Genomic DNA, 11962 nt, shown 5'->3' with positions numbered 1-11962 from the left:
AATATCACGACAGGTCGCGTCAATCGACCAGAAGGAGGTCACGCTTTGGATGTTGCGTTATGTTGCGTCCCACTAAAAAGGGCTATGCTTACGTCACCTATCATCAATTACAAAAGTCTTGGTTTAGTAAACCGAAACACTATTTACGATCCTAGAAAAAGTAATTATTTAAGCAATTGCTTTTTTAAAAGCAAAAGAGGAATTAAGCATTAATTTTCTCCAAAGAGACGTGAATATGCAATTTACGTTCTGGATGACAAATGTTCTCTCCATACTCGGCATATTTAAACTTCTGTTGTGTCCAGACGCAGTCGAATCTATTCACTAAGGCTATTCTACACTAGTCTTTCCAAATACAACCTTTCAGTATTTTTTATGTTTTTGTGGCACACCATTACTGGTAACACAATCAAAATATAAAAGAGAGACCGAATATATATAGCTGACCACAGCTCAATGGGACAAACGAGAAAGATAAAGTGAGGCGAATATATATCAGTGTGGGCAACCTTTGCTCCCAGTATTAAAAAGACAACTCGCTTTAATTTATTATTCCACCATCACGCTATTTTACTATATCATAGCAATTGAATGTGTAAAATACGCGTCAGTATAACACTGTTGGACAGGGCTAAAATAGGGAAGAAAACGGAAGAACAAAATGGCTGCAATGAGTGATCCAAACTTTGATTTTATTAGGCCTTTTTCGGCTTTAGAGAATTTTAAAGCGCATCAGAATATTTTCTTGGTCATGAAGAACTCTTCAATGGTTTCATCTCGGTTGATTTCGTCTTTCGCTCGGTAAATGAAATAATACTGAAATAATGAATCCTCTGTCTTCGCGAGAGGACATTTTGCTCATTGCTCGTATTTCACCTCCCAAGTAACAAAGCATTTCACAATATATCTGTGCGTATTGCGGGTTATTACATCGAATAAGGTGGATTTTTATTGTTCAAAGGATTGATTTTATCTAGAGCTCCTAAGAGCAATAACATTATATAATTTTCTAAACTGCATCTAATCCTTAGATGCGTAAAATGTTTGGCCGCCGACATGTTTTTTGAAAGCAGAGAAAATATGAAGAAAGAAGGGAACCATAACCGTGAGACCGTGAGAGTGAAAAAAGGGAAAGAAAAAGTGGGAGGGGGATGGGACCGAGGTGGCTGAGGAAGGCAAGCAAGCCCACCTCATGGAATGCAGCTTGTATACAGCTTGTATATTACCATCTAGTTTAGCAGAATTGATTCTTTGCCTGCTCCGTCAGTAAGAGCATCAGTTTCATTTCCACCAAGCACAGTTCCTGCTGCTGCTGCTGCCTCCTGCACAGCCTCTATACACTGTGAGCTATCAGAGGAACGCTTGCGGGATTTAAAGTACAGCCATGATGCTAAACCAATAACAGACAATAATGTAGTTTTCAGAAAATCATCGGCAGTTTGTCCGCCATAAAATGACCTTCCAGCTAATGCTGGACCAGCCACAGCAAAACAGAGACCAAGAAAGCCAGCTGAACATATGCAAAAACGCTGAAGGAAAAGAGTACTCTTACAATGATCTACATTACAGATGTTGTAGATGGCAACGAATAAGGCAACAATGAACAAGGCAGTGATAAGTAGAATAGACAAGCCCCAAATTGGGTTGATCATGATGCCAATTGTAACCCAATAAAAATGATATAAAACCAAGTTTATGGTCATCATTACCGAAGATCTACGACAAAATGAAAAACAGAATGTGCTCCTGGGCTTTAAATTTTTGAAAGGTACACAGCAGTGAAATAACAGTGCGAAAGATTCCAAAGCTATGACTGCAAAAATTGCGTAAAAGTCTGCTGGAATATTACCTTTGATAGAATATACGCTGGATGCCAGCACCACAGCAAAAATAGATAAAGTCTCTATCACCAACAAAAAATAAGATACAAAAGTCACAGATCGTATTAGTGGCTTTTCTTCGCAAAAACCAAATTTAAAACAACAACATGTAGCATCCTCAGAACATAATTTGCAACTCCTCTCGTCTCTAGCACTTACTTCCAAGTATGCCCAGATAAAATAGAATATTACTGGACTAAGTAACATGTCAGATATGATGGAACACCATAAAAGTGCCCTTAAGTAATGACTACGTCCTGTGGCCTCCATGTCTACAAAGTGTCCTTCTGTGACGCATTGTGCAGAGTTCATTCGGGCATCTCGTAAGCTTGGATTTACAGCAAGATCTTGAAGCTGCAGAATAATCAGACAGTAATAGTTTTCTTAAGAAACTTATCTATACTTATGGGTTAGTAAATTAACAGCTTAAAATGATATACGTATGAGGCACGATCCTCGCAGTAGATAGCGCTATTTATGCAATAGCGAAAATCAGACCTGAAAAAAATCAGGCCTGTACGGGACTCGAACCACGGACCTCTGCGATACTAGTGCAGCGCTCTACCATTTGAGCTAACGGCCTACTCCCAGTTGGCTTGTTAGCTCAATCGGTAGAGCGCTGCACTAGTATCGCAGAGGTCCGTGGTTCGAGTCCCGTACAGGCCTGACTTTTTTCAGGTCTGATTTTCGCTATTGCATAAATAGCGCTATCTACTGCGAGGATCGTGCATCATACGTATCTAATACCGCAGTTCAAAATATATGAACTTCATATGTTCATTGTATCTTAAAATGATATACAAATAAAATATATCGAAATTGATTGTTATCAGATTATCTTTCGTGAAAGAAGAATGCTAAAATTTGCTGCGCTCTAAATGTGGCCTAGTAGCTCAGTTGGTCGTACCACCTAAATAATACTAGGGACCTTAAGCAAACTAGCACGAATACGGCAAAGAGGACATGGAAAAACAATAGACGTAATGGGCAGAACAATAGCTGAGCTCGCGTGCTCTAAAACTTTGAACATTTCTCAGTCGTCCTCTGCAGAACAACAACGTGAAACCAAAATTGGAGTCGTCTGAAAATGGAAACCGCGACGACGAATTATTTTAATTTCCATTTGGAGCTCAGAGATGCTTATATACTTTATACTGAGGTTGAGGTGTGGCGTCCAAGAGACGGTATACACATGCAGCCATTTTCAAAATTCTAACTTAAAATAGAAATTCATTTTTTAATCGATGTCTTCCCTGGCGTTCCCGTCCTGGCTGCTTAAGGTTCCTAATATCTGGGATGCACGCATTCGAATCCCTTGGAAGCCTGAGATGGCAGCAAATCATAATATATTAAATTAGGAAATGTTGTTTTAGTTTATACAGTAGGTCAAACTGAGGAATACAAAGTGCACTTTTAAGTTCATCCGGAATAGTGTCAGTGACTTAGATCTGCAAAAGACAACCCTTAGCGAGACAAAACATCTTTTAGAAAATTAGCGAATCAATCGTATGTATGATTGTCATTGATTATTAGTGATTGTTAAAACATTAAATCAACGTATAACTGTTGTCATTCGACTTACAGAAGCTAGCACATCTTCCGTCATCCTTCTCCTGTCTTTCGTCGAAACGTTACAACAAAAATATGGAATTTTTATGTTTAGTTCTTGGGTACGAGGAGTCACAAGTATGGAACCAAGAGACAGGAACTCGAGGAAAACAGCAGGAAAAGTAGCATACAAACAGTTCAAACTCCAAGTGTAGTTAGTCACGTCGGATGTGGAATTGTCTGCGCTGTTGGATCCATTTTTGCCATACAAATTCACAAATACACGAACTGATGAAGGTTTCTTTAGTGGATATAAAGCTGACTCGATTTTAAAACTATTTTCATCTGATGCCAAGGCATAATAGATGTCAGGATAGGTTTCCAAACATGAATTAGTGTTGTCGCAATCATTTATCACATTTGTTCCTGCGTCTTTAACGACGATGCCGATCAAAAATACATGGATGAAGAGCAGACAACAGGAAGCTGGTCTTTTCACATGTACCATATTCAATTCGTCTTTAAAAGAAGGAACAAGGCGGGTAAGAACTCCAAGGACGGAAAGAGAGAGCATAGTGATCTTTTAGAAAATGCAATTGATACTGCACGAAAACATTACCCAAAAACCGAAAAACGCGATGCAAATTTGATGGAAACCGAAAACCACATACAAAAAATCTTGGTGGACCTTCTTCCGTTGCAAAATGACTTGCTTTTATCAACTGAGGTAATAATAATGTAAATTGGCCAGTAAAGATTTCCTAAAGCTGACGTGTTTTGCAGAAACGTAGCTACGCTTCTTACGTTGCAGGCTGGTTGGCAGCCATATTTACTGATACAAACATATTCAATATTCTCTAATACAGAATTAACAATTTGTAATTTATCATTGAATGGTGACGATGATGTTACTCTATGGATGATTCAATGTCTTACTCTACAGAGTAAGACATTGAATCATCCGTTTTGGCGATTTTCTGTTTAACTGGGATGTTTCGGTAAAAATGGACTTCTTTCAGATAAAAACAAATCTCAAGCAATTTGAAATTCCCTATACCAGTGTCTCCAAATTTAGAACTCAGTCCCTTTCCGTATCTCTCACCCGCCCGTCAAATCTCCTTAGCTTCAAGATAAAAATGATAGAGTCTATTTTCAGAATAATCACTGAATTGGCCAAGCCGCACATTCGCAGTCCTTTTGTTATGGTTACTTTCAAAGCTTCAAAGTAAGAGTGACTCAGCGCCTACCTGATCATGACTCCAGTGCTCTTTTCTTTAACGAAAAACCAACGAAGACGAAGACTAGGGTCGAGTTAACTTAGCTGCCAAGCACTTGTAGCCAGTCTTTTAGAACTTATACATTATTCGGACTTTCGCATATCACAACGTAACTTCGTCAAACGCGATTGAGATTTTTGTTATTGAGACTTTTTATCAGTTTTAAGATTATATCACGAAAAATGAGCAAACGTGGAAACGTTAAGAAAGCACTTGATATTTTGCAAGGAACGAGGCCACAACACAAAACACACAACACACGACAACAAAGGTGAGAACCATGTTTGACTCTTAAGGCGGACCAACACAGGAAGTAACAAATGAATTCAAATTGATCAAAAGAAAGCTAAAAGATCCATCGAAAGCTCTCTCTGTTGTACTCGATACTTGTCCACTGACTAGTAATTCAAACTCTTGAAATAGATGGTCACAAGATTTTGACGAACTCGATCAACGGATCAAAAGGAAAGCAACAGCCCTCTCCATGTCAAAAACCAACTCAGAAACTCAGAAACTGAAATGGCTACCTTTTTTACTTGCCTACTATTTTCCGATAAAAATTCCAGACATTTCATCTAGGCTTCTAACACGGGATTCTAATGAACTTCATTCGCATAAAATGCCGAAGTGCTTTTTGCCACCCTGGAAGAATGATTGACTGCAATAACGTCTAGAATTCAGCGGGCTCAGCACCGGGTCACAGTGAGATCTGTTTTATCGAACACATGTCATTTGCGATACGCGCTCCCCTGGAGGAAACGCAAACAAAATTTACTCTTCAAAATAACCTCCGGCACTTAGTTCATCCTAAAAGCAAAGCAGAGGTTTTTTCTATTGATTAACTTGTTATGAAATTCAACTAAATGTCATGCATTTTAAAGCTTTTGGTTTGGAGCCTGCTTATGATAGGCTCAACCTCCTTGCCATGCACTGATCAGTCGACCACGCGCTTAGAAAGTAGGGTAAATAAAACAGACCATTCGAACCGTCAGTTCATTTTTAAATGTATCTTCGTAACTGTTTTTCATCTACGAATTTTCAAGGTTGTGGTGATAATCTTCCCTTATTTGATACTGAAAAAGGTAATGGTTTATTTTACTTTTGGAAAGTGAGTCTCATCCAGAAAAGCTTCTTTTAGCAGGGGCCTCCAGTTCGTTATTTTAGAAGTCTTGTAAAGAAAAATGTCGACAGCTTTAAAATGAAACAACCGTTAGTATAAAGCTTGCTTTATGGCGCTGGAACTCATTACACCGCATTAGTAAACAAACGACAAGGTTCTGTTGCTATAAGCGAAAATCTTTAATTTGCGAATGTAAAGTTTCAACTTGTTCTATAACGGAAAAAGACGCTCAACGTCGAAGCGTTTACCAGGGATAGTTTAGGCACAGATAAATTCTCATTTTAAGTATTATATCCATCACGTGATCAAGCACATGCTATGCACCTTGACTGGTTGCTCTGGCAAATTCCTTGAGGCAGACAATACTTGAAGTAAGGGGATCTTGAACCCATTGCCGGGTTTTAATCCACTGCAGGACTCTTTCGAGGCAGCAAGTACAAAGTTTCTCTTGCCGTCACAACAGGCAGCCCAAGCTCTCTTTAAGAACCACACAAGGAACACAGTTTGCATATCAGTTTATAAGGATTTGTATGGGATTTTCTACAAGATATGTATAGAGATAGTTAAAAGTGAAAATATTAAATAAAAATGGCTTACCTTATCTCTACGTGTGTTGTTTGCTCCTGGTGTCGATATTTTACCGATTTAACTTGATTTAAGCGGTTTCTTTAATCCTGGTTTTCTCTTCTTAAAGAGAAGACAAAGCTAAACACTTCTGTCCGGACAGCCTCCCGAACGAAGTAAAAAATCCCAAGCTAAAATTTGCCCACGGCCACAAATCCACCGCAGAATTCAAGGGCAAAGGTTGATCTTTCATTTTGATTCTCTAGCCACACAATCTCAGCCCTGCGATCGACGCCAGGCGATAAGAATAAAGACAATGACTTTATCTATTATTAAGACTGTCATTATGAAAGAACTTCATAAGTGAATTATTTCTTTTATTTACTTTTATATATTTTATATTGTATCATTAAAATATTTTCATCAATGTAGTATTGTAATAATCTTTGTACTATATTTTCTAACCGCCTCCCGGTTAGAAAACCGCCTCACGGTTAGCTCAATGGATAGACCGCTGGACTATTGTGCGGGAGGTCGAGGGTTCGAGCCCAGGCCGGACCAACACTCAGGGTCTTAAAATAATTGAAAAGAATTTGCTACCTTTCTGTAACATCAAGAAATGGTTAGATATTCTAGTCTTCTCGGATAGGAACGAATAAATGGAGGTCCCGTCTCCTGCAGGGTTGGGGTAGGAGACGTTAATTTCCCACACACGAGATTACTGTGTGATGGATGTCCTCCCCTGGGGTGGGATGGGTGGGATATTGGGCGCACTTGATTTGGAGCCTCACTCTGTTGTGCGACCCTCACCACACTCTGGTGAAAGTGATTAAATAAATAATAAGAATTTTATTATATTGTAGGTCCACATCAGCCCTGTGGGCTGCCTTAATTTAACCTACATTAATAAATAAAATGATGGTGATGATGATGATCTTCGTGTCCTCAATGAAACGCTAAAACGATGGTAGACATCCGCGTCATTTTAACCACGACACAACGACCGTTGAAATCGGCTTGAAAACTTCGTTATGTTGGCAAACCAAGACTCGCAGGGGTACATACACCTACATGCAAATTGTTAAATGTGATACATAGCCAAGAATTTAGTAAACAGCTTTAATCGTCGAAAAGCCTGTAGGTGTGAGGATGTTTTTTCTTTTCTTTGCGATTATTAGGTCGTGTCGTTTCGTTTCATGTCATGTCGTGTCGTATCGTTTCATCCCGTGTAGTGTCGTGTCGCCTCTCTCCCACGCCGCATGACTTCGCCTGCTCAACTGTAAACGCAATAAGTAGACCCTTGTTTTTCAGGATGACTCTTTATGGAATATTCTTCGAATTATTGTTCATTCTCGGAAAGAAGGTCCAACTTAAAGTGGTTTCTGTGAATGCGTGGATTGACTTTTCATATTGAACCCTTTAACTCTCAGAGGTGATCAGCATGTAACTTCTCCCTATAATATCCTTCCATTATCCAGCAAACAGGTGATCAGAGTACTGAAGCTTATCAGCTAGAAATTGTTGTCTTGATCTAGCTCCAAATTCTCGTAACTTATTTGCAAGGAAATGTGTAGCAGCTATAGGGGAGAATTAACAATCAGGCTGTCGGAGACTTCGTAATTTGAATAGAACAGATGTTTAGTTTCTTAATTAACACCAGTGATTGAGGTAACCTTGAACGAACTTTGATTGATTATCACTTAGCAACGAACAATGAGAGATCCGATTAGACGTTCTATTTCGTGATATCCCCATATTCAACACTAGGGCCCCACCTTTTCGAGAGTTTTTTTTACACATCCGTTGTAAGACGAATGAGAGAGAATTTTGGATTACACGTTTTGCTTTAACACAAGTCGAGTCTATTGTACGAGAGTATTAATAGGTCAAAAACCCCTCGTAAACGGGGCAAATTTTACGAAAAGGCCCCGGTTACTCGAAGGTTGGATAGCGCTATCCACTGAATAAAACTTTACCCGGTGGATAACGCGATAGGTTTTTCTATCACTTACCCGTGGGATAGCGATTTATCCGTGGGATAGCGATTTATCCGTGGGATAGCGATTTATCCGTGAGATAGTGATTTATCCGTGGGATAGTGATTTCATGATCCGTGGGATAGCGATTTATCCGTGGTATAGCGATTTATCGGTGGGATAGTGATTTATCGGTGGGATAGCGATTCATCCGTGGAATAGTGTTATCCACCCTTTGAACAACCGGGCCCAGATCTTGGCAGTTGAAGGGTTAACTAGGCTACTCGAAAGTTATTCAGGCTAAGGACAGAAAAATTGTAAAAACGCTAAGTTCATTTTTCGTTTCATAGTTAGCAGTGATAATGTACAAAAAATTACCAAGGCCTGCTCTCTTTGATAGAACGCATACACCTACAAAGTGGCATGATCCTAATAACATTGTGTAGACCTACTGGTGTTCTTTTTCTGTCGTAAGTTGCACTGCCAAGCACATATACTTTTGAGGTAAATATATTCTGGTTCGAAAGGAAAGCTTTATCCTTCTCCTCTTTCGTTTCCCTTTAGCTGGAACCCAAAACTGATAGGGGGAGGGGGGCCACTGTATTATCGCTTTATTCAGTAAAGGTGGGAGCAAGAAAAAATGTTATGTTAAAAATTTATCATCATTCAAGTTATAAGAGTTGACGATGTTTCATGAAAGCACCGTTTTCTTAATTCCATCATCAAGTTCCAGTCCATAAACTGCAAGCTCGGTAAGAGAAAAACAACAGAGATAAAACACAAAGAACACATCGGCAAAGAACAGAAATCGTTTCATAAATTTACACATGTGATATTAATATTCTGTTGTTTTTCCTGACCCATTTAAAAGGGTAAGGATTATAAGTCACATATCATCAATATAGTGACCTTAAGATCGAGGTTTTTAGGCATTTCTCGCGAGTCGCGAACGTCAAGAAGTCACGTGACCAATGCCTTGCCATCAGGTTTGCAGTTTTACGTTGACGTTTGTACGGCTGGACCATGCTCTAGAGATAAGTGATTTGCCGCAAGGTTTTTTGCACCCTAAAACATCACAATCCCACGTTTGAGAGGAAACAATACCTTTTAGAACTCTTTCGCTTATTAGTTATCGAATTCTTTTTCATAGAAATGTAATTTTCAAGACAATTTCTCAGCTAAAATAGAAGTGAACGAATGAATGAAAACAAACATGGCGGCCGGCTATTTTTTGTTGAAACTGTTTTGTCGGTCGGATTGCTTTGAGATTAAACAAAAGCCAATTTCCGATGATATATGAATGTATGAATGCTTATTTTGTTTCTTTAATGGCTCTGTTCAGATGGTCAAGCATACAAAGCAGCTTCAAGAAATAAGAAATCGAGATCTTCATTGCTGGACGACGAACCTTCAGAACTACTATCGTCCAGCTGCATAATGTCCGGCAGATCTTTGTAGTGTGAAGGTGTAGTCTGATCGTCCGGGTGAGTGTAGTCCTGAGAAGGACTGTTGTAGGTGGCAGTGACTGACGTTTCGACAACCTGTGCGGAAGTCATCATCAGAGTCAAGTGAGTGATTGTTGTCAGTAGAACTGAATCATTCTACTGACAACAATCACTCACTTGACTCTGATGATGACTTCCGCACAGGTTGTCGAAACGTCAGTCACTGCCACCTACAACAGTCCTTCTCAGGACTACACTCACCCGGACGATCAGACTACACCTTCACATGTTACCCCCGGGTTCAAACCATTTACTGCAGATCTTTGTAGTCTTGCCTAATTTAAAGAGGATGAAAGAGTTAGTGTTCTGCTCTCATTAAGTAATCAATAAAATCCACCAAACACATAAATCCACATATCACCTTCGGGCAGCAGCAATCTTGTTTTTGTACTAATTTCTCATAATTCATCAGTGCTACCATCTGCAAATCTTAAGTCCCGAATATGGGCAGACGGTTAACGTAAAACCGCTAACGGCAAACTGCGGTTTGCCGTTTGCGGTGAGATGGCCAAACCTCGATCTTAAGTCTTGGTTTAAGAAACGCGTAACACTATTTACGATATAGGAAAAAAATATGCCATGTAAGCAGTTGCTTTTAAAGTATCGTGAATATGCAGTATAAGATCTGGAGTCACAAAGGTTTCCTCAATCGATTCAGCACATTGTAAACTCCTCTTGTATCCAAACGCAGTGGAATCTATTCACTACCCTCCTATTATTATCCAACTGCACGATGTAGAGTAGATAACGCGCGAATCGAGTACAAAGATGCACGCGATGTTTGTACTCCAGGGAACCGTAAAAAAGTATCCGAGAAATTCGCCCCCACTGAAATAACAATTTGGCATTTTGGATAATAAATTTCACACAACTCGTAAAAATACTCAAGGATACTACACAACAAAACGTTTCATAACATATATTTATTAAAGACAAGCCGTTTTATTATTCCACTATTACGCTATTTTACCCATATAAAGGCAAAGGAATGAACAAAACACGCGTCAGTATAACGCTGTAGGAAGGGCTAAAATAAGAAAATAAACGAAACAACTATGAGCGATCAAAACTTTGATTTCTTTTAGGTTTTTTTGGCTAGAGAGAATTTTAAAGTGCCTCAGAATATTTTTTTGATCATAAAGACCTCCTCAATGGTTCCATTTCAGTTAATTTAGTTTGTTGCTCCTGTGGGATTTATTTTGAAATTAGAAACCAAAATATTGGAAAATGAAATAACACAGGAATAATGAATTCCTTATTTTGATAGTCAAATAATACGAGCGGACATTTTGCTCTTTGCTCGTATTCCACCTCCCATGTAACTAAGCATTTCACAAAATACCTGTGCGTAATTTGGGTTGTTGCATCGATTAAGATGGATTTTATTTAAACGAAACAAATCTGACCGCAACCATTTGCAAAGTGAGGTGTCACGTATTTCAAAGAACCATTTGTTCGACGACGAACGTTGTCGTCAGGCTTCTTTGGCTTTTGAAATTAAACCGTCAAAAGGTTGACTAAATGGAACATCACAAAGTGGCACTTATGGGCAGGTGGTGGTGTTAATTGTATGCTTGACCAAGATTTAAAGGAATTTTTATTTCCCACTTTAAAATAAGGAATGCTAACAGATATTAAGGTTAATGAATAGAGGGGGTAAGTTTCTAAAGCAACTGTGGTGCTGCGTCGGTGGGAGTCATAAGGTAATTTTGGTGTTATCACCTGATACGATAAAGTCAATTGACCACCGTAAAGAATTTCGTAGCTGACGCTTCGAACGTTAGCCCTTCGTCGTCAGAGCGAATACCAAGGTTTTTTTGTTTAATACATCAAGAAAACAATTGTACGACAGGATGTAAGGATTGATTTTATCTAGAGCAAGGAACTTCAGTTAATAGGATTTACACATCATTGACAAGCTCTTAAGAGTCATTGTCTGAGAAAACCAGGCAGGTGGTCAAAGATTGGGGTCGGCCAAATGATTCCATACTTACATCATAGATAGGTTAGGTGGACTAACGGATAAATATACTAGAGTTTGCTCGGCAAGTGTTCCGGGTATAAGAGATACAAGATCTACTCCCCATCACCC

At 39.1% G+C, this 11962-nt stretch overlaps 1 protein-coding gene across 1 annotated transcript; it reads right to left on the bottom strand.

Annotated features, from left to right (window-relative positions):
* Window positions 1-435: 435 nt before the first annotated feature.
* LOC111343846 (uncharacterized) lies at window positions 436-4692 on the bottom strand. Its single transcript, XM_022951037.2, has 2 exons — window positions 3463-4692; window positions 436-2234 (listed from the first exon to the last, which is right to left on the bottom strand). Exons 1-2 carry the CDS (start codon window positions 4000-4002, stop codon window positions 1230-1232), a joined length of 1545 nt encoding a protein of 514 aa, XP_022806772.2. The 5' UTR covers window positions 4003-4692; the 3' UTR covers window positions 436-1229.
* Between the last annotated feature and the right edge of the window lie 7270 nt (window positions 4693-11962).

This window comes from Stylophora pistillata, chromosome 2 (assembly GCF_964205215.1).
Source record: "Stylophora pistillata chromosome 2, jaStyPist1.2, whole genome shotgun sequence".
NCBI lineage: Eukaryota > Metazoa > Cnidaria > Anthozoa > Scleractinia > Pocilloporidae > Stylophora > Stylophora pistillata.
This window is presented reverse-complemented; position numbering and strand designations above follow the sequence as displayed.